General features: G+C 48.8%; 1 protein-coding gene across 1 annotated transcript; it reads left to right on the top strand.

Annotated features, from left to right (window-relative positions):
- The first annotated feature begins 13,701 nt into the window (after positions 1-13,701).
- Positions 13,702-14,280, top strand: ARL4C (ADP ribosylation factor like GTPase 4C). Its single transcript, XM_065413499.1, has one exon. It carries the CDS (start codon positions 13,702-13,704, stop codon positions 14,278-14,280), a length of 579 nt encoding a protein of 192 aa, XP_065269571.1.
- The last annotated feature ends 11,808 nt before the right edge of the window (positions 14,281-26,088 follow it).

Below are 26,088 nucleotides of genomic sequence, written 5' to 3'. Positions count from 1 at the left end.
TGATCCCAAACTGCTCCATGAGCGCAGAAATAACGACAAACAAGAGTACAGTATAAGATAGAAAAGTGGATCCTGGACTATTTGAGAGTCCAAGGGATGGGACCCACTGCAGCAACCTGGAGGAGGTTTGGAGCTATTCAAGTATCTTGGAAAGGAGACCGTGGAGATGGAATCTGGGTGGCCTGATGAACAGAAATTCTTACAAGTTCACAATAAAGGAGAGACATTAACAGAAACCCCTTCTCTCCTGGGTGCATTTATAGAGCAGAGATATTCAAGATAGTGACTGAAGTGAGACACACCAGATTGCTGCCCCGGGGGGGTGGGGGTGGGGAGAGAGAAGAAAAAAATTGAGCCAATGGGAGTTTCCATCAAATTCAGTGGGCTTTGGATCAGGCTGCTAGGCTGCCATCAGCTGAGATGGATGAACAATGCAGCAATTTGGGGAAGGATAGCTCAGTGGTTTGAGCATTGGCCTGCTAAACCCATGGTTGTCAGTTCAATTCTTGAGGGGGCCACTTAGAGATCTAGGGCAAAATCAGTACTTGGTCCTGCTAGTGAAGGCAGGGGGCTGGACTTGATGACCTTTCAAGGTCCCTTCCAGTTCTAGGAGATAGGATATCTCCATTAATTTAATTTATTTATAGTTTGTAAGCTCTTCAGGGAAGGGACTACATGTTTGCTGTTCGTACAGCCCCCAGAAAAATGGGCTCTTGATCTACAACTGGTGCCCCTGATGCTATTGTAATTTAAATAAATCATCATAATGCCGGGAATAGTGGTTTGAATTTGTAAATGAGCTGACTTCAGCCTGAGCACTCAGCCCTTTAGGGTAGGTCTACATAGCATTCAGAAAATTCTGGAGGTCAGGATTAGAATTCAAAAGGATCTTGACAAATTAGAGAATTGATGCAAAATCAACAAGATGAAATTCAATAAAGACAAGTGCAAAACACGTCACGTAGGAAGGAAAAAAAAATCGAATGAACAAGTACAAAAGGGGGATGCATGGCTAGGCCATAGTATGGCTGAAAAGGATCTGGGGGTTTTAATGGATCACAAATTTAATGAGAGTCAACAATGTGATGCAGTTGTGACAAAGGCTAATATTGTTGTGGGGTGTATTGACAGGAATGTTGGATGTAAGACATGGGAGGTAACTGCCCTGCTCTATTCAGCACTGGTGAGGCCTCAGCTGGACAACTGTGTCCAATTCTAGGCACTAGACATTAGGAAAGATGTGGATAAATTGGAGAGAGTCCAGAGGAGAGCAACAAAAGCGATAAAGATTTACAAAACTTGACCTCTGAGGAAAGGTTAAAAATATTGAGCATATTTAGTCTTGAGACAAGACAACTGAGGGGAGGACCTGATAACAGCCCTTATAACCGTCTTCATGTATGTTAGAGAGGACTGTGATCAACTGTTCTCCATGTCCACTGCAGGTAGGACAAGATGTACTGAGCTGAAAGGGAGATTTAGAGTAGTTATGAGGAAAATCTTTCTAACTCTAAGGGTAGTTAAGCTCTGGAATAGGGAGGCTGTGGAATCCCCATCACTGGAGATTTTTAAGAACCAGTTATACCACCTATCAGGGATGGTCTAGGTTTACTGGGTCCTTCCTCAGTGAAGGTGGCTGGACTTGATGACTTCTGGAGATCCCTTCCAGCCGTACATGTCTATGATTCACACCAAAATTCATTGCTAAACATTGAACAAAGAATAAATGTGAGGGAATCACATTTGTCGTGATTCTTCCACAAGCAGAAAATGAGGCTAAGTTCATCAGAAAAGTGATTCACAGACCCGAGGAAGAGCTCTATGTAAGCTCGAAAGCTTGTCTCGCGCCAACACAAGTTGGTCCAGTAAGAGATATTACTTCACTCACCTTGTCTCTTTAATATCCTGGGACCAACACGGTTACAACACTGCGCAAATAAATAAATAAAGGTCGAGTTATTCAATTAGCTCTGAGCATCAGCAGTTTTGAAATTTAGGGAGATACAAGACATATGAAACCAAGGAATGTTTTCACACCGTGTAACATTTAGTTTGCTTATGAAATTACACCTTTGGGTGGGTTGTATGAAGAGATTGAACTGAGAACTCTGGATCTAAACACATGGACCTTTCCACTGAGTTGAAGCTTAACAATAGACGCAAACCTCTTTACATGGGCTGGCCACTACAGGGTGTCCCCGAGTAACATGAATGACACTTGCTTGGGTGTGATCTTTAGGCAGCAGCCACATCTAAGAATAATTTTTGGTAAGAGCGTAAAACAAAATAGATTTTACTGATGATACTCTGTTGCCAACACATATTTGGTGTTTTTTTCAAAGCTCCAGCCCCTGGAGTCAAGTGGTTAAACATGAGACTCTCCACTTTCATTTAGACAAGAAAATACATTTCTAACCCTCAAAGTTGCAGAAAAAAGCTTGAAACATGACACCAGTGCACTTTAATAATGGTCCAAAAACTAGAAGGCAAATACAAACCCCGCCCACAAATGTATTATATTTTTAGATCTAAGTATTTCCTAACCAATCTTGTGTTATTTTGAACTTATAGCATGAGTTTTGAATGCTTGGGGTTAGCTATAATACTGTGCTCAGCACCTAAAGAATACTGCATCACAGTGGACAACAAGTATTTCTTCAAGATCTTGCTCCTACACAGAACTCAGCACTATTTGGAATAGCACCACCTGGTGAATTCCATCAGTGTTACACGAGTGTCACTTCCAATAGCCTAAACGCAAGATTTTTTGAGCTAAGGCTACAATTTCTTGTTCGTGATGGCATGTGTTAGCAGGTAATCCTATCTCCAAGCAAAGCAGCAACACACACTCAGTATGAAATATGAAGATGAGAAATGATAAGGGTCTAAGCTTAGTAACAGTCTGCAGTGAGGGTTGTTAACAGGTCTCAACAGTAGCTGTCTTCAGCAGCAAAATTATTTCTCCAGGGCTTTATATTCTTGCTGTCATGAACAGTTGATATGTATTTCGCAAATGCAGGAAAGAAGAGATATAAGATCAGATTAAGACTAACCATTGCACTGTTTTCTGCTCAGGAATGATACCAGAAACAAATACAGTGTCAAACATAACAAGGCTTTCCCCATAGCATACAGTGCGACTCACTGCATTCTGTCCCCATTTTGGGATCACAAAGAGACCTTGAAGGCCGATATCCAAGACAAGAGGCATACGTTGACCACCTTTGACTGAATTACACTTCGGACATCAGCCATGCTTAACTGGCTATTTTCATAAGGACTCTTAACTCAGTTGTAGTGCTGACTGCTGCTGAACAAGATTGCACCAGAGGGGCACGTTGGGAATCTCAGAGGATCTTCAGTGCAAATAAATATGAAAATCGTGAGCTTTTGTTTTCCAGCTTCACAGGTGCTGCTGCTGTCAGGTAGCCATCTTTTCAGTGTGGAACAGGAATGAACTCCTACAAGAATCAAGGGTGTTATCATTAGTGATCAGTGACCATGGGAAGAAGGGGAGATCCGTTCAGAGAAGCTGGCTCCAACATTCCTCCCAATGGTTATCCAAACTCTGAGAACAGATGAAACGCACACAGGTTCTGCTTTCTTCCCCCAGATCCCTTTCTACCCTTCCCAAATCCATTCAGGCCTAGGCTATATTAGAGGAGGTTTGCCAATCCCTCCACATGTAGGCGCAGCTTATACTGGCAAAAAACAAAAAACAACAACCCCCACATCTGTACATTAGCATATACCAGTTCCCTGAATAAAATAAGCTATATCAAGAGAGCACTTAATGCCAGTGTAACTGAGGCCACGCTGGAGCTTTTACCAGTAGAGAAATATTGGGGGGAGAGGAAAAGAGAGAAAAAAAAATCACTCTTCCACTCAACAATACTACACTGGCTAAGGCTTTCAATGTAGACCTTAACACTCCCTCTCTCCCCTTCTTCTGAGACCTGACTTCCAACAGGAACTCCGAGACCACTTTGCAAACTCCAGTGGTCCTTGTTACCCCATCTCTAAACCCACTCCACAACTACCCTTCCAGGCTCCCTTATTTCCCACAATCCTTGCTGTTCCCAGTATTGCCAAGCCCTCACTTTCAAAAAGTGACGAGTCAGGTCTTCAAACATCACAAAATTGGCTTAAAAAGCATGAGATGTTTTTTCTTTAATTTATATAAATTGCGGTGTTTTTAGGTTGCGGGTCTTTCTGATATTTGAGTCTTTAGAGAGCACATTTTCAACCTTTTCTCTGCCACCAAGAAGGCTAGAAAGTTTCTTTTTTTATTAGTGACAGCTGAGAGACACATGTAATCATGTGACTCCAGGAGCTGAGCCTTTAAGAAAAACCTCCAAGTGTCACAAGACTTGTGATAGCATCACGAGCCAAAATGGGAAGTCAGATGTCTGCATATAGCAAACGTTAGTGCTTGGGAAGAGAACTGGACTGGCAGCCCCGGACAGTGACACTTTCTTGCCAGTCACACCACTGGTAATGTCCTTCAGCCTGACTAGGCAGGACCTCCCCTCAGGGGGAAGGGCACTTTACATGGCTGGGGAATTTTCCTTCTGTCTGCTGAGGGTGTCCACAGAGGTGCCAGCTGCTAGGGTGGTGGTTTGATTACACGGAGCCTGCTTGCTAGGTACTAGACTGACGGCTTAGGCTGGTCCCATTCCACTAACTTTTCAATGGTAGTGGCCCTGAGAACCAGCAACTCCTCTTCCACTGCCCACTGTCACATCTCTGGGGCTTCCATGCATTACCTCTCCATTTGACCTTCCCATCCTTGCGTTAACAGCTATCTTCTCTAGAGCCACTTTGCTCCTAGTTTTGATACAAGCAGGCCAGGAAATGAAGTTACTTACTGCTACTATGACCACTCTGCCTTAGCGTTGGCTTCGGGTCAGTGAGGGCGCTGATCCAAAAACCTGCATTCAGCCTCCCCGAACTGTTGGGATATGTGGAGACAGATCACCCAGGAGCAATGAGAAGGACATTGGGCCTGAGCCAGTGGCAGATTACCGCAAAGGCCAACGGGGCCCATGCCCAGGGGCTCCAGCCAATTTGGGGGTCCCCCTCCCACAGGATCGCCAGGACTCCACCCCTGCCCTCTCTCCTCCTCTCCCCTGCCCCCCCCCCACCTGTCAGGGGCCCGCTGCCCTGCTCCTCCTCTTCCCTCTGAGGTCCCACCACCAGGACAGGCAAGAAGCTGGAGCCCAGCCATAGTGGGGTGAGTATATTCCCCCCCCACACACGCGGAGCTGGCTGAACTGCTCACCCAAACCCCTCTCCTCATACCCCCCAACGCATGGACCTGACCCAAGCCCCTCTCCCCTGCCCAGGGCCGGCCTTAGGGAAAACAGTACCCTGGGCGAACTTGTATTTTGTTGCCCTCTCCCCCTAGCCGTGGACAGGGCGCCCCCCCATTGCCCTTGGCCACCATGGGCTCCCCAGCCTCCCCATCCCCCCTTCACCCCTGAGTCCTGCACTGTGTCCCCTGAGCCCCTAACCCCTGCACTGTGCCCCCTTTGTCTCTAACCCCTGCACTGTGCCCCCTCCTGCATCCCAACCCCTGCACTGTTCCCCCTTCGTCCCTAACCCCTGCACCCCCCCTCCTATGCACACATGGGAAAACTGACCGGGGTGCATGGAGCAGCTGGCATTCCTGCTCACTCCCCCCTCAAACGCTGCTCCTCCTCACGCACCCCTAGGGGGCTGTGAGGGGTGGAGCGAAGAGCGATGTCAGGGCTCCCGGCATCCAGGTCACTTTCCCCACCTGGACTACATAGGGGGAGAGAAGAGAGCAGCAGCTCCTGATGCTCGCCTCACAGCCCAGCCTAGCCCAGATGGGAAAGTGATCTGGATGCACAGAGCACTTGGTGTTGCTCCTCGCTCCCCCCCTCACATCCACCTAGGGGGGCCCACATTGCGGGGAGAGGGGAGGGAAGCAGTATCTGTGTGCTACAGCTTGCTCCTGCCATGTTCCTCCACTGGGAGGAAGCATGGAGAAATCTGGGCACCCCCACCCCCATAGCGCTCCCCTGCCAGTCAGGAGCAGTTTCTGACTCTACACCAGCAGTGCCCACCTCTGCACTACCACATGGCATCCCTGGGAAGTCACCCAGGTGGCCCACCTGTCAGACTGGGCCTGCCTCCACCACCGCCCCCCTGCAATGACCTGGCCCGAGCCTCTCCTCCTCCCCCGCTCGCCCCCTGAGCCCCACTGCTCACCCCCAGCCCCTTTTTCACAAAAGTGGGCATTTGTCCTGTTTGCTTTTGCCAGCTGATGATCAATTGGCAAGAGCAAACAGGACAAATGCCCAGTTTCGCCAAAAGAGTCAGGACATCTGGGGCAGGGTTTAAAAAAGGGGCTGTCCCAGCCAAAACGGGACATATGGTCACCCCTAGGCTGTAATAAGAGCTGCCCAGGTAGCCCGGGCAGCTGTGCGGAGCCCCAGACCCTCCACCTGCCCTGGGCGAGGTGCTGGGGTGCCCCTCAGACCAGGTGGAGGGTCAAGGGCTCCCCACAGCAGCCCAGGTTCCTTGGGCAGCTCTTACCACCACCCAGCTTCTGGTCAGGCAGGAGGCGGGTCCATGTGGCAGGGTATGTGTGTGGGGGGGCCCAAATGTTCTTTGTGCCCAGGGCCCCAATATAGTAAATCTTAATCTGCCTCTGGTCGGAACTGCCTCATTAGCCAGGCCTGCTACCCCAAAGGTGACTTACTTTGGGATTTCCTGCTTTCAGTGACAGCATCTCCTGCAGAATCAGGGATTTAGTTGCTAAACAAATGTGTCTTCTGCCTATATCTGGGTCTCAAGCCCTGCACAGAGGGCACAACGGCCTCCTGTCAGGAGGATTTTGAATTCAGATAATCACCTTTCTGTGTTGCGTCTTGTCACCAATGAGCAACATCCAGGAGTTTGGGGCTCCTCGTCTCCACGAATGCTGCAGATGGAAGGGCTGGTAGCAACCCCCTCTGGTTACAGCTTCAGGCCCTTCCAAACCTGTCCTACCCATACTCAAAGGACCTGGATTAAATCCCAAATGGGAAATGCAGGCTCAGAAGAGTCTATGCGTGAGGCCTAATCAGGGGCGAAAGTAGGCCAGTACGGCGTACCGGTAAAAAGTAGCCGCTGGTACCGGCCTGTACGCAGCCGACGTTAAAGCAGTGCTGCGGCAGCACTTTAATGTCGCTGCTACTTTTGTCCCCCCTTCGCTGTCGGCGGCCCTACTGGCAGATGACAGAACAAGGAGCAATGGTCTCAAGTTGCAGTGGGAGAGGTCTAGGTTGGATATTAGGAAACACTATTTCACTAGGAGGGGGTGAAGCACTGGAATGGGTTACCTAGGGAGGTGGTGGAATCTCCTTCCTTAGAGGTTTTTAAGGCCCGGCTTGACAAAGCCCTGGCTGGGATGATTTAGTTGGTGTTGGTCCTGCTTTGAGCAGGGGGTTGGACTAGATGACCTCCTGAGGTCCCATCCAACCCTGATATTCTATGATTCTATGAATTGGGATTTACAAATGTGCCTAAGCCTTGATTGCAAGTCGCCTGCAACTCAGGCAACTCATATCTTTGACAGCCTAAGTCCCACTAACTTGTAATAAGACTTAGGAGCCTAAGTCATTTGGGTTCTTTTGAAAATCTCACCTTAAATACTTTGGGAGTTAAGCACTGAAATGTCTCTGAGGATCTGGACCATCAAGTCTGAAATGGTGTGCAGCTGATCACTTCCCCTTTGTACGCTGCAGTAGCGCTTTGAAATAAAGCAAAAAAACCACCCCAAAGTGTCCTTTTCCCAGCCACTGCGCACCGCAGCAGCTTTAAAATCCACTTCACTGTCTGGGGCCCACGTGTCAGCTCTGGTTTATTCCACCCAGGCACAGCAGAGGGCGCTCTGGTGTAACAATGACGACTGGGGAGGCTGAATGGAAGGGACTTGAGCTGTTTGGATTTGCAAGAATAACCGTCTGACTAGCCAAACAGATGTTGTGTCTTCTAAAACCTGCTTTTAAACAATAATAGAGATAGCACCTCTTCGATGAGCCCAATAGTTACACTTGCTACCCCCATTAACCATTACTGGAGTGCTGGGATCTTGCTAAGGCCCTTTAGTATTTATTTTAATTGGTGGTGCATTTCCTTTTGTGGTGCTTTTCAGTGGGAGGAGAAAGGTAAATACATAAGTGGGATGGCTTCCATGAGCCACTACAGCAGGAATTCAAAATCAGCCGGTTGTTTATGTGAGCTAATTGAACACTGATTGGAGTGCTAATGTGCAGAGGTAGGATTTTAATAATCATTCAACCATTTGAGAGAAGTAACACGACAAAAAGTCCTCTGCTAGGGTAAGTTGCCACAGCGCCTGCTTGCAAGGGAAGAGAATACAATAATTAGCAGTAATATTAAAAGAGCACATTGTAACAGGGTTCCCACTCACCACGAGGGTACCTCCTTGTGTCTAGATCTGGCTGGGAAAGTAGCCCTTACAATATGGGGTGTCCCCTTCTGCCCTCTGCAATAATCTCTTCTTCTTGGAACTTGGCCCTCTGGCCAGGGCCCCGTTTAGTCCACCCCTTCCGGGACTGTGAAGCCTGACAGGACCACTATCCAAATGCCTTCCCCAGGGAGTGCTCAGCCCCAGCTCAGGCTCTGGGCCCCCCTACCAGTGGCTGGCAGGGGAACCCAGGTCCACCTGCTGCACTGGGTTCCTGCCCAGGCAGGGCCGGCACAACCCATTAGGTGACCTAGGCGGTTGCCTAGGGCGCTACAATTTGGGGGGCGGCGACCGCGGCGGTATTTAGGCGGTGGGACCTTCCGCCGCCTCTGTGAGGGGCGGCATTTTGGGATGGGACCTTCCGCCGCCTAGGGCGGCAGAAAAGCTGGCGGCACTCCTGTGCCCAGGGACCCTATAGCCTTCAATCCATGTCTGCTCAGTCCCCATTCCCTGTTGCTGTGTCCCTGGGCTGGGCTCCTTCCTACCCAGCCCCTCTCTTCCCTTGCCTGTTTCTGGGTTTACCACAGGAGCAAACTCTGCTCCCTGTGGCTACTTCACCCCCCTCTTTGCCTCTTACCAGACTCCTTACTCTAGGGCAGGATCACAGGGGTTATTCATCCCTTGGACTCTCTCCTTGCCCCTGACAGCCTTCCACAGAGTGACCATAACCTCCCTCCCCTTTAGTCCCATTCCCCACACAGCTTCCTGGCTTTATAGAGCTGTCCCAGCCCATCTTCACTCTCAGCTAACCCTGGCCCTCCCTCTCCCAGGTGACCTACCTGGCCTCTCAGGCTGCTGTTAGCCCTATCAGGGCTGGTGTGGGGTGCCCACTCCATCACATACGCAAAGGCCCCAAATCAAAGAGGGGCTCCATTGTGCTAAGGGCTGTCCTGAAGACCTTGCAATCTAAGCAGGAAAAGGGTGTGAGGGGAAACAGAGGGGCGGTGACTTGCCTGGCGGGTCAGTGGAAGAACTGGGACCAGAACTGAGTGCTCCTGAGTCCCAGTGCTCTGCCCACTAGAGCACACTGCCTGTCCGTGATACAGCTCTGCCACTGGTGATCAGATCTGTAGTTCTTTTATTTCCCAACCAAAAATGGAGGCATCTTCGAAGCTCCTTTTAGCTACTATTACTGTTTTTAAACAGCTGTTTCTTTGAATGATATCTTTATTACAGCCTGGTAAATTACATGTGCTGAACTAAAAATCAGGGTCAAATTCCCAGTATGGATCACAGTGGATCAAAACTGTGTAAATAGGAGACAACATAGTTTGAGCTGCTCTACATGTCAGGGCAGGATTGCAAATGCATCATGTGGCTCCCTTGCCTCTGAGAGCTGGGCATTTCTTCTCTCCAATGGCTTGGTGAGGAGGGGCTAGACAAGCGAGTTAGTGCCTCCTTTTATGTCCTTGCACTATTGTCTGAAAAGCATGTCCCCTCTATATGAGATGTGCTTTTTTATTGACTTTAAGAAATCAGATTTATTTTGTTAATAGAGTTGTGTGGAGCAGCCAGACATACAACAGCAGCTAGTTGTTTTCATGATTCCTGGGGTTTTTTAATGGTATTTTACTTAGTGGATAGAAAACAATCCCTACAATTACTTTTGTCTGGCACGAATCTGTTGTGTCATTTGCATAAGATCATGGAAAGAAGGGATTTGTATATGTCCGCTTAGCTCCACTGATTTTATTCAAGCTACATCAATTTACAGCAGCTGAGGGATTGGCCCAGGGTTTCTAGTGAACTGAGGTCTCACTTATCACCCAAGTGCTGGAAAATAATATTTAGCTGCTACTCTGTCATGAAACCATGAGTGCAATAGCCATCAGGTCTATGAGCTGATAACTAAGGGGCTTCTGTCTATACATTTACCACCATCTCTAAACCTGCTGTGGTATCTGTCACCCATACTCCCAAACCAGAACTAGGCCAACCTCTGATATCAGATGCATGGGTATGGTAAGGAACCGACATGTTCATTCCTGGCCTCGGTCTCATGAGTTGTCTCAAGGTTCTGAAAGCAGACTGGGGTGAGTATCCCCGCTGCTCCTGGAGAAGGGATTTGGGGCCAAGGAGGAGGCGGAACACTGCATTATGCACTAGGGGTTAAAAGGGGGAAGCCCCTGATTCTTCAGGCACTCCGCTCTGCACAGCAGAGCTCCTAGCCAGCACCAAACCACAGCACACAGCCCTGAAGCGTCAACAGTAAAGATCATGCCAACATAGCGTGTGCCTGGTAATGGCTGCAGGTTGTGCAGCCTTGGCTGAGCTGTCCCTGCTCTCCTCTGATTCAGCGCTTGCATGGGACATGCTGACTCACAAAGAATCAGATTCCCAGCCACAGCTTGCTGTACCTGTGCGTAAGGCTAGTCCTGGAGCCAGTTATAGGCACTGATTCAACAAGGTTCTCGAGGCATGTGATTTGCCCAGAGGCCCCCACGTTTTTGAAAGTCATGCCCCCCCTTACCCCTGTCTGCGACACACACACCCCTCCGGTGGAGGCCAGCAATCAGGTGTAGCTCCGCTCCTGGCCTTGCCCCCAGCCTTGGCCCTGGGCTGGGAAGAGAGCTGCGGCCAGTGGCCGAGGTTGGGGGTTGTCACGGGCGGGGAGAGGAGCTGCATCAAGGCTGAGGACGGGGCCAGGTGCGGGGCCGGTAGCCAGGGACGCAGCTGGAGGCGGGACTGGAGCACAGCTGGGGGCAGGGAGGGGCTGGGGGGCACTCCCTACCCGCCCGTGTGGAGGCTGGACCAGGCCCCACCGGATGGTCCTCCATGCCCCCCTATGGGGGCACATCCCACACTTTGAGGTGCTCTGGACTAGCCCCATTTACTTCACTATGTTAAGGACCCTGCTGAATGGGGACCATAGTGATAGAATATGTTTTGCAGGCTGCTGGGGTTTGTTTGCCATCTAAGAGGCCTGAGTGTAGAAGAGATTCCCCTGGCTGGTGGTGGCTGGCTCTGATATACTCAGCCTCCGGGGTGCCACAAATTCCTCAGCAATGGCCCTTGAGTCACTCCGGAAGGAGCCCTGACCAGGCCTACTCAGCCAAGAGAAAGAGAAAGTTTAAAAGCATCAAAATGAAGGCCGCACTGCTGCTCCCATTCAGGTTAATGGCAAAATTCCAGCTGACTCCAGTGAGAACAGGTACAAAGGGATGATCAGGCTTCCAAACTGTGTGTGCAAACAAATTCCAGGAGGACAAAACTCTTCAGGAACTACACACCTCATAGCCTAGGGAGAAATACTAAGGAGAAAGGGAAGCTCCATGTAATGCCTTTTGTTTAACTAACAAGCAAGGAGTTATAGGGGTTTTTCCAAGAAAAACTGCCACTGATTTCCTTCGGAGTTTGCCTGCATAGGGATGGGTGTGTAACACACCAATATGCAGCATTTTATAGGGCGTTATAGAGCCCTGCACAGATATTGACTAATTATTATTGTTCCCCTTTTCAGCCAGGGAGCAGTAAAGCAACTCAGCCAGTGTCACAGATCAGTTGCAGAGAATTTGGGACCTCCAGCCTTGCACTAATTCCACCAGACCAGGCTGCCTTCCAGTGAAAGGTGAAGGGGCATGATGAGCGTCACACAGGGACAGGAATCTGGTGAATAAAAGCAACCCATAAACAATTCAGAAGTAGGGCAGTCTTAAGGGAGGGCTCAGATTGAACAGACGTAGGCTGACCAGGTAGCAAGTGTGAAAAATCGGGACGGGGTGGGGGGTAATAGGAGCCTATATAAGAAAAAAAACCTGATCTGTGACACCCAAATATAAGAAAAAAACTGGGGATTGTTATATCGGGATTGTTCCTATAAAATCTGGACATCTGGTCACCCTACACGTAATGGCCATTAAGTGACAAGCCAATCAAAACACAGCAGAAAGCATCTGTGGCTATAAAAGGTTGTTGTTTTTTAGTAAAGAGCAGATGGGTTAAAAATGTATTTTAGAAAGGCAACCATCTAGGTTAATATCTTCTCCCGAGCAGTCCCTGAGTCTTTTTTGTATTGGTCTTGCCTGTCTTCAGCAAAAGCCCTGTAACATAAGACTGCCTCTAATGTGCTATTATATTATAAAGCACCAGCACACTTGATAATCAGCGTTCAGCCAGGCTCAAAGACACACGGTTAAAACGGATCAGAGAAAGGACTGAAGGAAGTTGTAGAGGGGACACGACTTGATACAAGAAGGGGATGGGCTCTCTGCTCACAGGGGGCTGGACTGTTGTCCCTAGGGCAGACGGTTTGAGCGCCGATGGTATTGACTGATAAGTTATTAGGGCGATTTCCCAGCCTGTGCTAGGCAGAAGGTCAGACTTCATCAGACGGGTCCCTTGGGGACTAGCTGGTAGTACAGCTTCGCCTTCACCGTGGCACTCCGGCTGGCGCGCTGGGAATCGCGGGGGGCACCATTTCCAGGGGAGCGCCAGGCTCAGCACAAGACCAGCCCCGGCTCAATAGCTCCGCTTAGGGGGCGGGGTTTCCCGTTTCCCCGAGCAGCGTGTCGGTCGCGCCGATCCAGCCCCATGGAGCTCAGGCGGGGAGGCGGGCCCCGGCCATTCACGCCGGGGGGGGGGGGAGAGAGGTGGCGGCGGAGGGGCGTGTTGTTGCCCTTTTAAGGCGCCTGCCTCGCCGGCGCCGGGGTGTGTCGAGGGGCGGGGTTTGATGGATTGAACTGCGGCTGCTTTTCTCGCTTAGAGCCGAAGGGGGAGCCGGAACGAGCGGAGCGGCGCTTTCGGGGGCAGCGCGCCTGGCCAGGGACAGGGAGCCCCGGAATGAGCGGGGCGGGCGCCGCTCGGAGGACTTGATCCGGGGTTGGGGGCTGCGTGTCTCCCGGCCGCCCCCACGGGAAGGGTCCGCCCGCGGAGCAGGGGAAGGAGGGGACCCGGCAGCCCGGCCGGACCCAGCCCAGAGGCGGCGGCTGAGTGGTTGATGGCCCCGCAGGCTCCCAGCCCGGCTAGCGCGGACTCCGGGCTGATCGCGCCCTGGCTGCGCTGATTGCAGCCCCGGCCCCTGGGCTGCTCCTGGCGGGGACACCGCGCCGCGCGGGGCGGCTGCTGAGAGCGCGCCCTGGGGGATTGCTGCAGCGCCCCGTCGCGACGGGGATGGGCGCGCTGTAAAAAAGCCCCCGATTTGAAACCCCTCCCGTGGCTTGGCCAGGTTCCAGCTGCGCCGGCGGCGGAGGTGGTGGGGGGCCATGGGGAACATCTCCTCCAACATCTCCGCTTTCCAGTCCCTGCACATCGTCATGCTGGGCTTGGACTCGGCCGGCAAGACCACCGTCCTCTACCGGCTCAAGTTCAACGAGTTCGTCAACACGGTGCCCACCATCGGCTTCAACACCGAGAAGATCCGGCTGAGCAACGGCACGGCCAAGGGCATCAGCTGCCACTTCTGGGACGTGGGCGGCCAGGAGAAGCTGCGGCCGCTCTGGAAGTCCTACAGCCGCTGCACCGACGGCATCATCTACGTGGTGGACTCGGTGGACGTGGACCGGCTGGAGGAGGCCAAGACCGAGCTGCACAAGGTGACCAAGTTCGCCGAGAACCAAGGCACCCCCTTGCTGGTCATCGCCAACAAGCAGGACCTGCCCAAGTCCCTGCCCGTGGCCGAGCTGGAGAAGCAGCTGGCGCTGCATGAGCTCGCCCCCTCCACCACCTACCACGTCCAGCCCGCCTGCGCCATCATCGGCGAGGGGCTCACCGAGGGCATGGACAAGCTCTACGAGATGATCCTCAAGCGCAGGAAGTCCCTCAAGCAGAGGAAGAAACGATAACCGCCGGGCCCAAACCCCGCTAGCCTGAAACATTGCCGGGCCGGCCTCCCTAGGCGCCCCCAATGGGCGCCTGTGTCTAGACGGGCGCTCGGCCCCCCAGCGTCTTTCATTGGGGTCGCCACTGCTTTTAACTTGCTGGCAGGACTAGGAGGTGGGTGAGGCTGGCGTCTGGGTGAAGCGGCTGCTGTTTACCCCCCCGGACGATCAGCTCAGCTCGCATCTGAGCTTGGGAGGGAATTGCCTTTCCTTTTAAATCGGAGTATTTGCGGGGGAGCTTGATGCAACAGGGCTGGCCCCTGTGAAACTGAGCTTGAATTTGCTCCTGTCTGTGGATCTTTAAAAACAAAACAAAAAAGTGTGTGTGTTGGGGGGAATACTGCTTCAGGAAGCACTGGATGCTGAGGCATCTGTTTGTGGTTGGAAAACTGTGGTAGGAAATCACAGGCCAATACATCTTGCTGAATGGTGGATAGGTAAGGTGAGCCTCCTGGGAGAACTGCTTTTCAGGTTGCACCAGACCTCCCCTTCCCCCCACCCCCTTCGGATTCAGTCCATATGTGGGTCATTATCACACACAACAAATCAGACCAACAAAATCTATGATGCCCTGGAATGAATGAATGATACACTACTGCTTGCAGTAGCTGTTGTGCTTAAAGGGAATGCCCAGTTGTTTCAACTGAGGGTGCCCATCCTATTTTAAAAACAAAGTCTATCTAAGGAGAGAAATGTATTGATCCATGGGGGATTTAAAGCTATATAGCCAGCTGGATGGCTTGTGACCAGCTGTTGACTGGTGCTGAGTTTTAAGCTGTTTGCTAAAAGGGGTTCTGTATGAATTTTGCCATGAAGGGTTCTCAAGCATCTCTTCATTTTCAAAGGTTTATTTTTTTTTTTTTTTAAACAGACTATCCTGTAGCAATGGTAAGCAGTATGTCTTGCCACTTTATTGCTGTAGCCTACAGGGTGGGGACATGTTCGGATTGTCTAATTTGGTTCAATCTGGTTGATTCAATTTGCGCACTCCATTTAAAAAAATAAGTCATGACACTGCTGGATGACAGTTCACCTCATCTGCATGGATATAAAAGCAAACAGAAAAGCACAAGAGTTGCTAATTAAACTCTGGTATAAACATGGACTGTGAATCAAGCCAGTACTTGGATCACCAGAATACAAACATTAGGCAGCTAAGCTAAACTTGTACCACCCAAAATGGCAAGAGTTTGCAAAATCTCTAACGCAAAGGGATATTGGAGGGCAGAGCAGAGTGCGAAGTGGGAGTTTTAAGAACTTTTTGATGATACAACCAAAGGTTTTTAACATTCAAGGCTGAGAGTCCTAGCTGCAAAGCATGCAAGGGGAGATCGTCCTAGTGCAGTAAATGTACAACAGGCTTAGACTTGTTTCCAATCACTTCACTAGTGCAGGATCAAGCCCAGTGTTTGAGCAAGATCCTGGCTGGCTGGCCCTTCCCCGTCAATTGGTGTTTTGACATTAACTTCACTGAGCACAGGATTGGACCCTAAATATACATAAGCTGGCTGCTTCTTGGTCGGTCTCTCTCTCATGGAAACCCACCTCACAATGAGAAAATTCTGATGCTCAGAATTTCATAACAAGAAGAGAGTTTGGAAATCAGCAGCAAGCAGTTTTCTGCATACCAGTGTCCCACACCTGTGGTTCACTGGTCTTAACATGGTCATGTGAGAACTTCTGGTGACGGAAGTATTTGGCTTTCTGCTTGAGTGCATTTCCCAAACAAAGAAAAAACCTGGGTGACTTTCAGGCAGCTGATTCTCCTTTTCAGCAATGAACTCAGTACTTTCCCAATAGCATTTTGTAGAAATCCAATATTGAAACCAAATGGTATTTAGATGCCTGCAAGATTCCAGTTTACAGGAGTAGTGACTGCTTCACTAATCTAAGAAGTGGGCTGGTCCCATCATTTCAGGAGGGTCTGTACAGTTTCATTGGAATTTTTTGTTTTTTTTCTTTGCCTTCACATGAAACACTTTCTGAAGCACTTTGACATTTGGTAGTTCCACACTATTGAGAGAGAGAGAATATATTTATTTTGTGACACTGCAGAAGCCAAATGCTCCAACCTTTGTTTTGAATGTTAAAAGTGTTTAGGGGTTAAATAAAAAGGTTCTGATCAAAACCTGTCATGCTTTAAAAATAACACATATTACAGGGGGGTTTTCCCCCACTGTCAAGACTTGATTCTTGATCCTTTACTGAGGCAAATAGTTCCATTAATTTAAATGGAACTGTTTGTGGAAATAGGACATGCAGTTGCAGGATTGGCTCCTTACTGGACAGTCAGTTAAACTGGCCCTAATTAAGCAAATTACTTAAGCATTGCCTAATTTGATCCCTATCCAGCAAAAGCACTGAAGGATGTGCTTAACTTTATGCATATGTTTAGGCACTGTGCTGGCTAGGGGCCAGATGGATCCAGGGTCATGGTCACTAGTTGTACATTTTTGCAGTAAGTTAAAATACTTCTCCAATTAGTAGTTAACAGGGTCATTGGTATTTCTATAGTGTTTCAGGACTGTAATGACTATTCCTGAGTGCTAGGGCTGAGTTGAGCTGTGTTATCTGCAACTGAGTCCTCTGAAACCGTGATTACAGAAAAGCTTTACCTAGTCTGCTGTTCTAAAATCACAGTTGGATTTACTCCAGGTTGTGTGTCTTCACAACAATTTTTTTGGAGAAAAAAAAAAAGTTTTTTTTCAGCAGATGTCCTGAGATGCCAGTCACATTTCAGACTTTGTCTTCACAGTGTACCTGGAACTCAAGAAAAATGCCATGTTATGTAGTATAACTTTTCATTTTATCTTGTCATCCATCCTCTGTTCTTTCCATCTTTCCTCTTTTTAAAAAAAAAAAAAGATGCAAACATGATGCTGTGAACTGAAATAAATTATTTATACGATGAAGAATTTGACAGAAGTCTTTGTTCTTTCTCTTAATAATTCAGCGTGTTTTCATCCATAGCTCTCAAACCACTTTTCAAAGGAAGTCGGTATCATTATCCCCATTTTACAGATGGGGAAACAGAGGCACAGAGAAGGGAAATGACTTGCTCAAGGTCAACCAGTGGCAGAGCCAGGGATAGAATTCAGGTCTCCCGAGTCCTCGTGCAGTGCACTAGCCACCAGGCTACACTGCCTCAGAGAAAGATAATCTTGTGGATAATCACAGGACTGGGACTCAGGACATTGAGTTCAATTCCCAGTGCAGCTAAAAACTCCCTGTGCAAGTTGGGCTAATAATTTAATCTCTCTGCACCTCAAGTCCCCATATGTAAAATGTAGATAACACCATTGTCTGTCTTGTCTAGTGAGACTGTAAATTCTTCAGATGAAGGCCTGTCCCTCACTATGCATTAGTACAGCACCTAGTGCATGGGGTTCTCTAGTCATGACTAAAATAAATAATGAAGGAAAAAATAATAGTTCTGACTTACACCAGACCTACAACAGCAGCTGAGGACAGGGAGCTCTGCGGTTGCATGGCTTCTCTGAACATTGGTCCTGCTAACAATAGTGAATTTAGAAACATCAGGACTTTGGTTGCTGTTCACCTGCCAAATAAAGTGTGGCACAGAGTGCTCAAGGTGGGAGCTGTTGATAAGCGAGATGTGTGTATCATGCTGTGAAGTCGGGACATGTTCCTGAAGGTGCACCGTGATGTTGCTGTGGGGGGCTTTCCAAACATGATGTACACATCAGTCCCATGTGTGCCAAGATTTACACACCTGCTTAGCTTTACGCAGCATGCGTAGCCCTGTTGACTTAAAAGGGATTGTGTGCACAGTGCATAAAGATAAGCACGGGCATAAGTCTTTGCAGGAGCAAGGCTAGAGTCCTGTATGATGGATAACACATGAATGTAAAGTATGCTAGAGAGGCTGTTAGTTACATATAGAGTTATGGAGGCAGATCTTCTGCCCTGCTAAAGCTCTATGCTGGGCCAAGCTTTTAAAGTCAGTGTGGGGACTTCCCGGTGTGAGGTACTGGGTGGGTGGGGGGGGGGGTGGTTTTTGGCAGCACGGCCAGGGTGTTAAGTGCATTCTGGCACGTCCCAGCTGCCACAACAGGCCTTAGGGGCACTTCACTGCAGCCCTGAGGCTGGTCTAACCAGGTTCCAGATCAGTGCCTCAGGTACATTATTTCAGCTAAACTATGGCACTCGTGCATTATTAGCACCATAGCAGCATCTGCAGCCTTCAGCTGAGATCAGGGCCCCATCATTCTAGCACTACACAGACAGCCTTTCTCCAAAACAGCTTAGGTCCAGATCTCAAAAGCATTTAGGTGCCTAATTCCCATTGATTTCAATACCGAGGAGGATTTGGGCTTTACATGCTAAATGGACCAAGCGGGGAAGAGGCAACGGAGATGCACAGCAGTGAGCCCATGCACCTAAGGTCACATAGCCAGTGACCACATCTCGAGTCTCCTGCCACCCAGGCCAGTGCTCGATCTACTAAACCATGCTTCCTCTAGCTGCATCTCACAACTTAACCAAGACATCCCATTCACACAACTGTGCCTCAAGAAGCACGTTTTACTGCAGCATGCAACCTTGGCAGATTTCCTAACCTAGATGGGGCCAGCTTGTGTTCTGATTCCCAAGGGCAGGCAGCAACTGTGTTATGAGTTTCACTGGGATATGGGGGGAGTTGGTTATAGGCCATTGATTGAACTGAGAGGAGATACTGAGCTGTGATTAAGTGGTTGTCCAGTCTAATTACTATACCTGGTCCTGTTTGCCGCAGCTAGCCCTTTAGAACAAAGGGGACTCCAAGCCATTCCCAGCTCCACCCTCTGGGACCTAAATATGCACTGACTAAAATGTAAGCAAACTTAAAACTAAATGTGCAGACTGAAAATGCCACAAACAAACTCAACAGGAGTACTTGTGGCACCTTAGAGACTAACAAATTTATTTGAGCATAAGCTTTCGTGGGCTACAGCTAGGGTGACCAGACGTCCCGATAAAATTGGGACTGTACCGATATTTAGGCGTTTGTCCCGTGTCCCGACCTATGTTTGGTCGGGACGCAATTTGTCCTGATATTTCGCACTCCTGGTTTTGTTTTTTTTTTGTTTTTTTTGCTACGCCGGCGGGACTCTCCCCCCCCATGCGTCCCGATATTTTCTTCATCCCATCTGGTCACCCTAGCTACAGCCCATTTCTTCAGATGCATAGAATGGAACATATAGTAAGGAAATGTATATACATACAGAATGTGAAAACGTAGAAGTAGCCATATCAACTCTAAGCGGCTAATTAAGATGAGCTATAATCAGCAGGAGAAAAAAAACGTATGTAGTGATAATCAAAATGGCCCATTTCAGACAGTTGATAAGAGGTGTGAGGATACTTAACATGGGGAAATAGATTCAATCTGTGCGATGACTAGTGAGCAGAGCTCAAGGGACAGGAACTCAGCTGGTGTACATGGGCATTGTCTTCTGGGCAGCTCTGCCCATATACACCAGTGGCGGAGCTGTAAAGAGTTGAGGGCCAGATTCCTTCCTGCTGAGGCTCCTGCACAGATTTTCATTGTGCCTTAGGAGTGGAGTTGCTGAACTTTAGGTGATATTTTAGCTACCCTGGGCCCAGGCCATTGAGCACTACTATAAAGATAAGGACTGAGACCTTGAACATGGCTTGCTATTCTATGGGAAGCCAGTGTGGAGAGCAGAGACCAGATTCTGTCTGTTGGGTAAGACACTTTCATTCTCTCTCCCTTTCTGTCTTGTCTATTTAGATTGGGAACTCTTCAGGTAAGGGTCCGTTTGTACAGCTCCTAGCACCTTGGGGCCCTCATCTCACTTGGGCCCTCTGAGTGCCACAGTAATACAAGCACGAAATGTTTGCTATTTTCTTTGCTGCACTATTAGGTGTAGGGGGAAAAAAATCAAACAAGTGCAGGGTCAAAAAAGCACAAGAGTTGCACTGTTGCTAAGTGTGTGTGACCAGTGCGCTCACCAGCGCTAAGAATTGCCAGCTCTGTCGGAGTATGTTTGTTGATGGAGTCTTTGACATTCCACATTCCACTACAACATCAGAGTGGTTTCTTACTAGAACATATTGAAGACTCCATTTATATGTGTATATAACCTGTAGCTTAGCTGATGTATCAGTGTTCCAAACACACCTAGAGTTTGGAGGTAGTTTGACAAGGATCTGAACTTTGGGAATGTTCTGACCTGGGGTTTTGGTTTGGTGCATTATATAGCAATATGGGTCAGCCACAAAATCTGGCTCAGTGTCTGGATCCAAGCATCCCCTACGTTTGATGGTGCACAGGTCCCAGATCTGGGTTTGGGTTGATCTCTACTCTTAACTTTCCAGTCAGCCCCAGATTCTCAAAAGATATTTAGGTGCCTAAATCCTTCTGTGGATCTAGGCCTTATTGCCTTAAAAGCTACATTCTCCTAAATTATCATTTATCTTAGCCTGGTGGTGATGGCAAATGTGTGTTATTCTGCACAGCTCCCACAACATGCTAGGTGCTTTCCTCTCCTTCCCCTGCCCCCTGCAATGTTTGATGGGCAGAAGATCTGAGGCACAGAAATGAAGTAAGAAAGGAGATTGGTGTAGTGCAGAGGTGAGGGAGCAGCTGTGTCTTTCCATTTCCTGCAACAGTTTGTTCCCATTATTTTCAAAGTCTCACAGATACTGAGAGGGAGTTTCAAAGGCACCCATCACTGGCTGTGATACCATTGACATCCGTCTGCAATGGAAGCAGAGGTAGGCCACTAGTAATACAAATAGTATTAATCCCCAGCTTTGATGAAGCATTTTTCATCTGTAGATCACAAAGCATTTTACAAAGGAAGTTGGTATCATTGTCCCCATTTTACAGATGGGGAAACTGAGGCACGGGGAAGGGGAAGTGACTTGACCAAGGTCACCCAGCAGGCCAGTGGCAGAGCTGGGAATAAAACCATGTGTCCCAGTCCCGTGCTCTAGCTCCTGTTTTTGCAAATCCAATCTACAATTTGATATAGGCTATGTTTTCATGCACAAAATTGTGGCAGCTGAGTTGTTCTCCTTGTGCCAAGAGGCCCCCTTCCAGCTCTCCAAGAAAAAGACTCAGAGTTTCTTCTGTGGCCTTGCCTGCCTTGTACTTTCAGCAGGGGTGTCTCTACAGCAAACAGAATGCCCTCGTTCATCCAGCTATTCTTGCTAAGCTAAATCTCTCTGCATTATTTCAAATGGGATTTGTTCCCAAGAAAGTAGCGCACTTAAATGGATCATCCCAAGTAATACCGTGCCCATGAAGCCAAACCCTCGATGTGCAGTGTGTGGCTGCAGAGAGGGCTTTATCTTCACATGGCAAGATGTCCAGTGATGCATTGGCTGTAAACTCACACCTGTAGGAAAAAATTGTCTCTAAATGATGGGCCTTAAACTGCAAAATCTCCTGATGACTTGAATTTGGCCCCTGTTTATTCTGTTTTTTATTGACGGACGGATGAGTTGGATCCTGGATATTTTTCACTATGGATTACATCATCATTACAATGAGCATTATTTATTTATTTATTTATTTCCATAGCACCCAAAGTCCTCAATCTTGGATCAAAGCTGCATTGCACGTGGCACCTAACACACATAACACATTGCCCCATTACAGCAAAGTCAAGACATTTCAGTGTACGTGCATACCTGCTCTTTTAAGGCTGTGTGTCGTCACTAGAGAACACCACAAAAAGAGATTCCCACACCTGAGCCATTCTTTTTAGGGGACAAACATAAGGAAGTACTTCTTCACACAACACACAGTCAACCTGTGGAACTCATTGCCAGGGGATGTTGTGAAAGCCAAAATTATAACTGCATTCAAAAAAGAATTAGATAAGTTGATGGAGGACAGGTCCATCAATGGCTATTAGCCAAGATGGCCAGGGATGCAACCTCACGCTCTGGGTGTCCCTAGCTTCTGACTGCCAGATGCTGGGACCAGACAACAGGGATGGATCACATGATAATTTCTCTGTTCTGTTCATTCCCTATGAAGCATCTGGCATTGGCCACCATCAGAAGACAGGATTCTGGGCTGGATGGACCATTGGTCTGATCCAGTATGGCCGTTCTTATGTTCCTAACTCAGGGAATATCTGCTAAAACATTATATTTGTCTCAGCTGTGGATACCCAGCTTAATTGCTCCTTGGCATCAGGCCACACTCCAGGTGGCAATTGTGCGGCATCCCCATGGCCGTAGTGATGCAAGGTAAATCTGCCAGTCAGTTGGGAAGTGAGGCCCCACAGCAGTTCTGCAAGGGACAGCCAACCTTCAAAGAGAACAAGTAAAGAGGGAAGTCTCCTCGGAAGGCGGCTGCGAGGAGAAAATTACTCTCCAGCGCGTCTCTCAGAGATTGTTATAGACACATGTACTTCTGTTTTGTTTATTTTGCACTGTGAACTTGGAACAATTGACCCGAAGTACTGAAAGACTTATGCGGGCACTACTTTAACCGCTGTAAAATGTGACCATAATACGCCACTGAGGCATTGAGACCACTGCCTCTCATGTTAACCTGCATTGCCCCATTGTTTCCTTGTGCTCCCCAGTCTGTCTGTATCCCTCTGTCGGCTCTTGTCTTATATTTAGACAGTAAGCTCCATGGGGCAAGCACTGTCTTTTTGTTCTGTATTTGTACAGCGCCTAGCACACGAGGGAACTGGGCCATGACCAGTGCTTCTAGGCTTTACCATAATACAAATAATTAATAATGAGAGAATAGCAATTTGATTATCACAGTGAATGACCCCAGGCCTTCTGTTTATGGGACATGGCTCTTTAGCTGCGTTCTGTGGGGGAGGACTGCAGCAGAGAAGTTAATCAATAACTCTTTTAAAATAAAAAGTCTCCATAGGTCCCTCCCGCTACAGCCCACTCTTACAAAGGGGCGTGTTTACTTTACTCTGGTCAGCACTCATGAGTAAACTCTCCCTGGAAGTGCCAAGAACTGTGTTTAAATAAAGCCAAACCTGGCCAGGAGCCGCAAACACCCAGGGATTCTTAGTCAAGGCTGAGACTGTTCTTAATCCACCCTGTTGTATGTCAATAGCAACGTGTCTATGCCTGGAGAACCCTGTAGTGCCCAGCAAGGAATACGTGCCCACATTCTCCCTCAAGCCAGGGCCCAGGAACCACCACCGAGTTCCCCTTCAGGAACTGCCTGGTAATGCTTCCCTCAGGGGGAAGGGATGGGGTCTGAGTCAGGAGAAGGGGCAGGGATGTGGCCTCCAAACCCACAGCTCTTGGGCATCTGAGGGAGAAGAGAGGTCCAGCTGTGTGTATGCAACAGTGTCCACACCCAGGACCTGATCTGCACTGCTCCATGGGTTCCCATACTCTTGGTGACATGGTTCCTCTGGAGCCATCCTACTATGCAAGCCCCAACCAACCTGCCCTACTCCTCCAGTCAGTTCACAGTACTGCCAAATCTGCCCTGCCCCAGGGCAGGCTCCAGCTACTGCCAAATCCAGCAGCATTCCCTCTTACTGGCTTGCCAGGCAGCATTTCCCAGGTTAGGTAGTGGCATGTGCAGTGTAGACTGACACCATCCTGACCCCAGTTCTTACGGCCAACCCCAGGTGCCCTCCCCTCAGGTGGTGGAGTCCCAGTGCTGTGAAATGGGGCTTCCATGAACTCCTATGGATGGGGGAGCAAGTTGCACAGGTGCCACTCGCCTGCTCAGTGCTCATATTTGCCGCCTTCTCCCCCCATGAAAGGGAGCCAAGGACTCCAAATGTGGGCAAGCAATGAACGAACCTCAGCTTGAGTTTGATACATGCCCCAGAGCCTGGCTGCCTCTTGGGTCAGCACGGAGCTGGGACTCTCCCAGGAACACTCCTTCCCTTCCCACGATACTTCCTTCCACTCAGGCTGGCCCTACAGAGCGTGCACTCTTCAGCTGTTGCTGTCCCAGATGTCACTGGCCTGACACGAATAATTAACACCTCATTTCTTGGAAGAGAGAATAAGGGAGGTAAACAGATCACTAAGTTGGAAAGAGAATGTTTGTCTAAATAAGATAAGTAAATAGGTCTGTAGGCTAGGAGGACAGAATGTCTGAGCCAGCTGAGGTAAGAGGGAGAACACCCAGGGAACCATGAACTAGAATAACAACGGGCAAGATAAGTTAGGACTGTCGAGATGAGGTAAGGAGTAGGTCGAGCTTGGACAATGCATGGAGAAAGCAGGCTGCACAGGGATTGGTTCCTGCAAAGTAACCAAGCCAATCCAAAAATGTGTGATGTATAGGAAATGCAATGGGATACGTAAATATACATAAAGGGAGAGGGTTTCTGTGGGACTTTAGAGCTGCAATGTACCCTCTTGTGTGCCAAATAAAGGAACCTGAGTGACAGTCTGGAGGCAAGCTGAGTTTTTTGGATCCCAGAGAATGAATGAAATGTCCTCCCAGAACTGGACGAGGTGTTCTAGATACGCTGAGCAGAAAAGGTCTTGGAGGTGATCCCAACATAAATAACCGTCTGCAGCTCGAAAACATGGTTTGGTTCAGTTTTAAGTCCAGCCCTGTGCAAAGATGCGTGAGTGGCTCTTATCTTATCCAAACTGGTTTGACCATCTCAAAACTAAATCTGCCAGTTTCCGTTTCTGAGAGACACCATCCTGACCCGTGGTTAATTATAAATCTGACGGAGACGCTCAACCATCCGCGTTTGCATGAGAGAATCACAGTCTTTTTAACAAGCAGAATGTTATCAGTGAGTCAATGAGAACTCCACTGCTCAGATAAACCCAGATGGCTGGATTTCATGGGAGACCCATGTTACTGTGACTAGTACAGTGCTATTGTGGAAGGTGTTATTGACCGCCATTGAACAGTCTCAGACCTCATTAAACCTGTTGGATATGCTAGCCACCCTTCATTCAGACTAAATGGAAGAAGCAATTAAGCTCCGTTATGGAGTAAGAAAGCGGAAGCCAATGGAAGCCAATACCCAAGGCATTAAGCCATATTGCTATGCCTGGAGAGAGGCTAGCCCAATGAGGGCTGAGGGGTTTCCCTGGGGATTGGATGCAAGCACAGGGGCGGGGCATGGATTGGTTACAGCTGTGCATGTGTAACTCTGTGTGTCAGCGCCGAAAGGCAAGTGAAAAGAACCAGAAATCAGGGAGAAAGCGAGCAGACATAGGAGAAGCAGTGTGAATAGGGCCCTGGGAGGAAGCCAAGAGACAAATGCTTTTGGGCAGAGGACATGCTGAGAAGGCAAGCTTGGATTTTTGAACAAGGAACCTGCTTGCTGTTTGTACACATAGTCCTGTTTCCCTGAACTCAGGAGGAACGGTCTGTCAATAAGCAGGCTCGCACCAAAGAAACATCTAACTCCATCATCAATTTCTCCTCGTAACGGAAACAACTCGACAAGGCCTCAGATATTGGCTCACCGCTGGGGTCAAAGGGAAACACCACTATGGAAATCAGGGCTGGATGCCTGACCGCGTGGGAGGAGCCCCCACGAACATGTGCAAAGATACCTCATTGTCCTTCCAAATCTCTGGTTAAAATCCTATCGCTGCCACAATGCCTACACAAATCTTGACAACAACTCGGCAGCCGGTGTGCTGAGACACAGCCTATCATGCTGACCAGCATTGTTTCCTAGTGCTCTCCCACCTGTGATCTCCTGTAAACTCTGGGACAGGAACCGTCTCGTCTCTGTGTAAGTACAGCCCTAGAACAATGGTGTGACCGCAATACAGATAAGCTGATCATCACCTCTACTGTGTGCCAAGACA

Source organism: Emys orbicularis, chromosome 11 (assembly GCF_028017835.1).
Source record: "Emys orbicularis isolate rEmyOrb1 chromosome 11, rEmyOrb1.hap1, whole genome shotgun sequence".
NCBI classification, from domain to species: Eukaryota; Metazoa; Chordata; order Testudines; family Emydidae; genus Emys; species Emys orbicularis.
Note: the sequence above shows the minus strand (reverse complement) of the source record. Positions and strands in the feature narration are given on the sequence as shown.

What these genes read in the sequence shown, in the direction of transcription:
- ARL4C (XM_065413499.1), top strand. Translation starts at nt 13,702, where the DNA reads ATGGGGAACATCTCCTCCAACATCTCCGCTTTCCAGTCCCTGCACATC.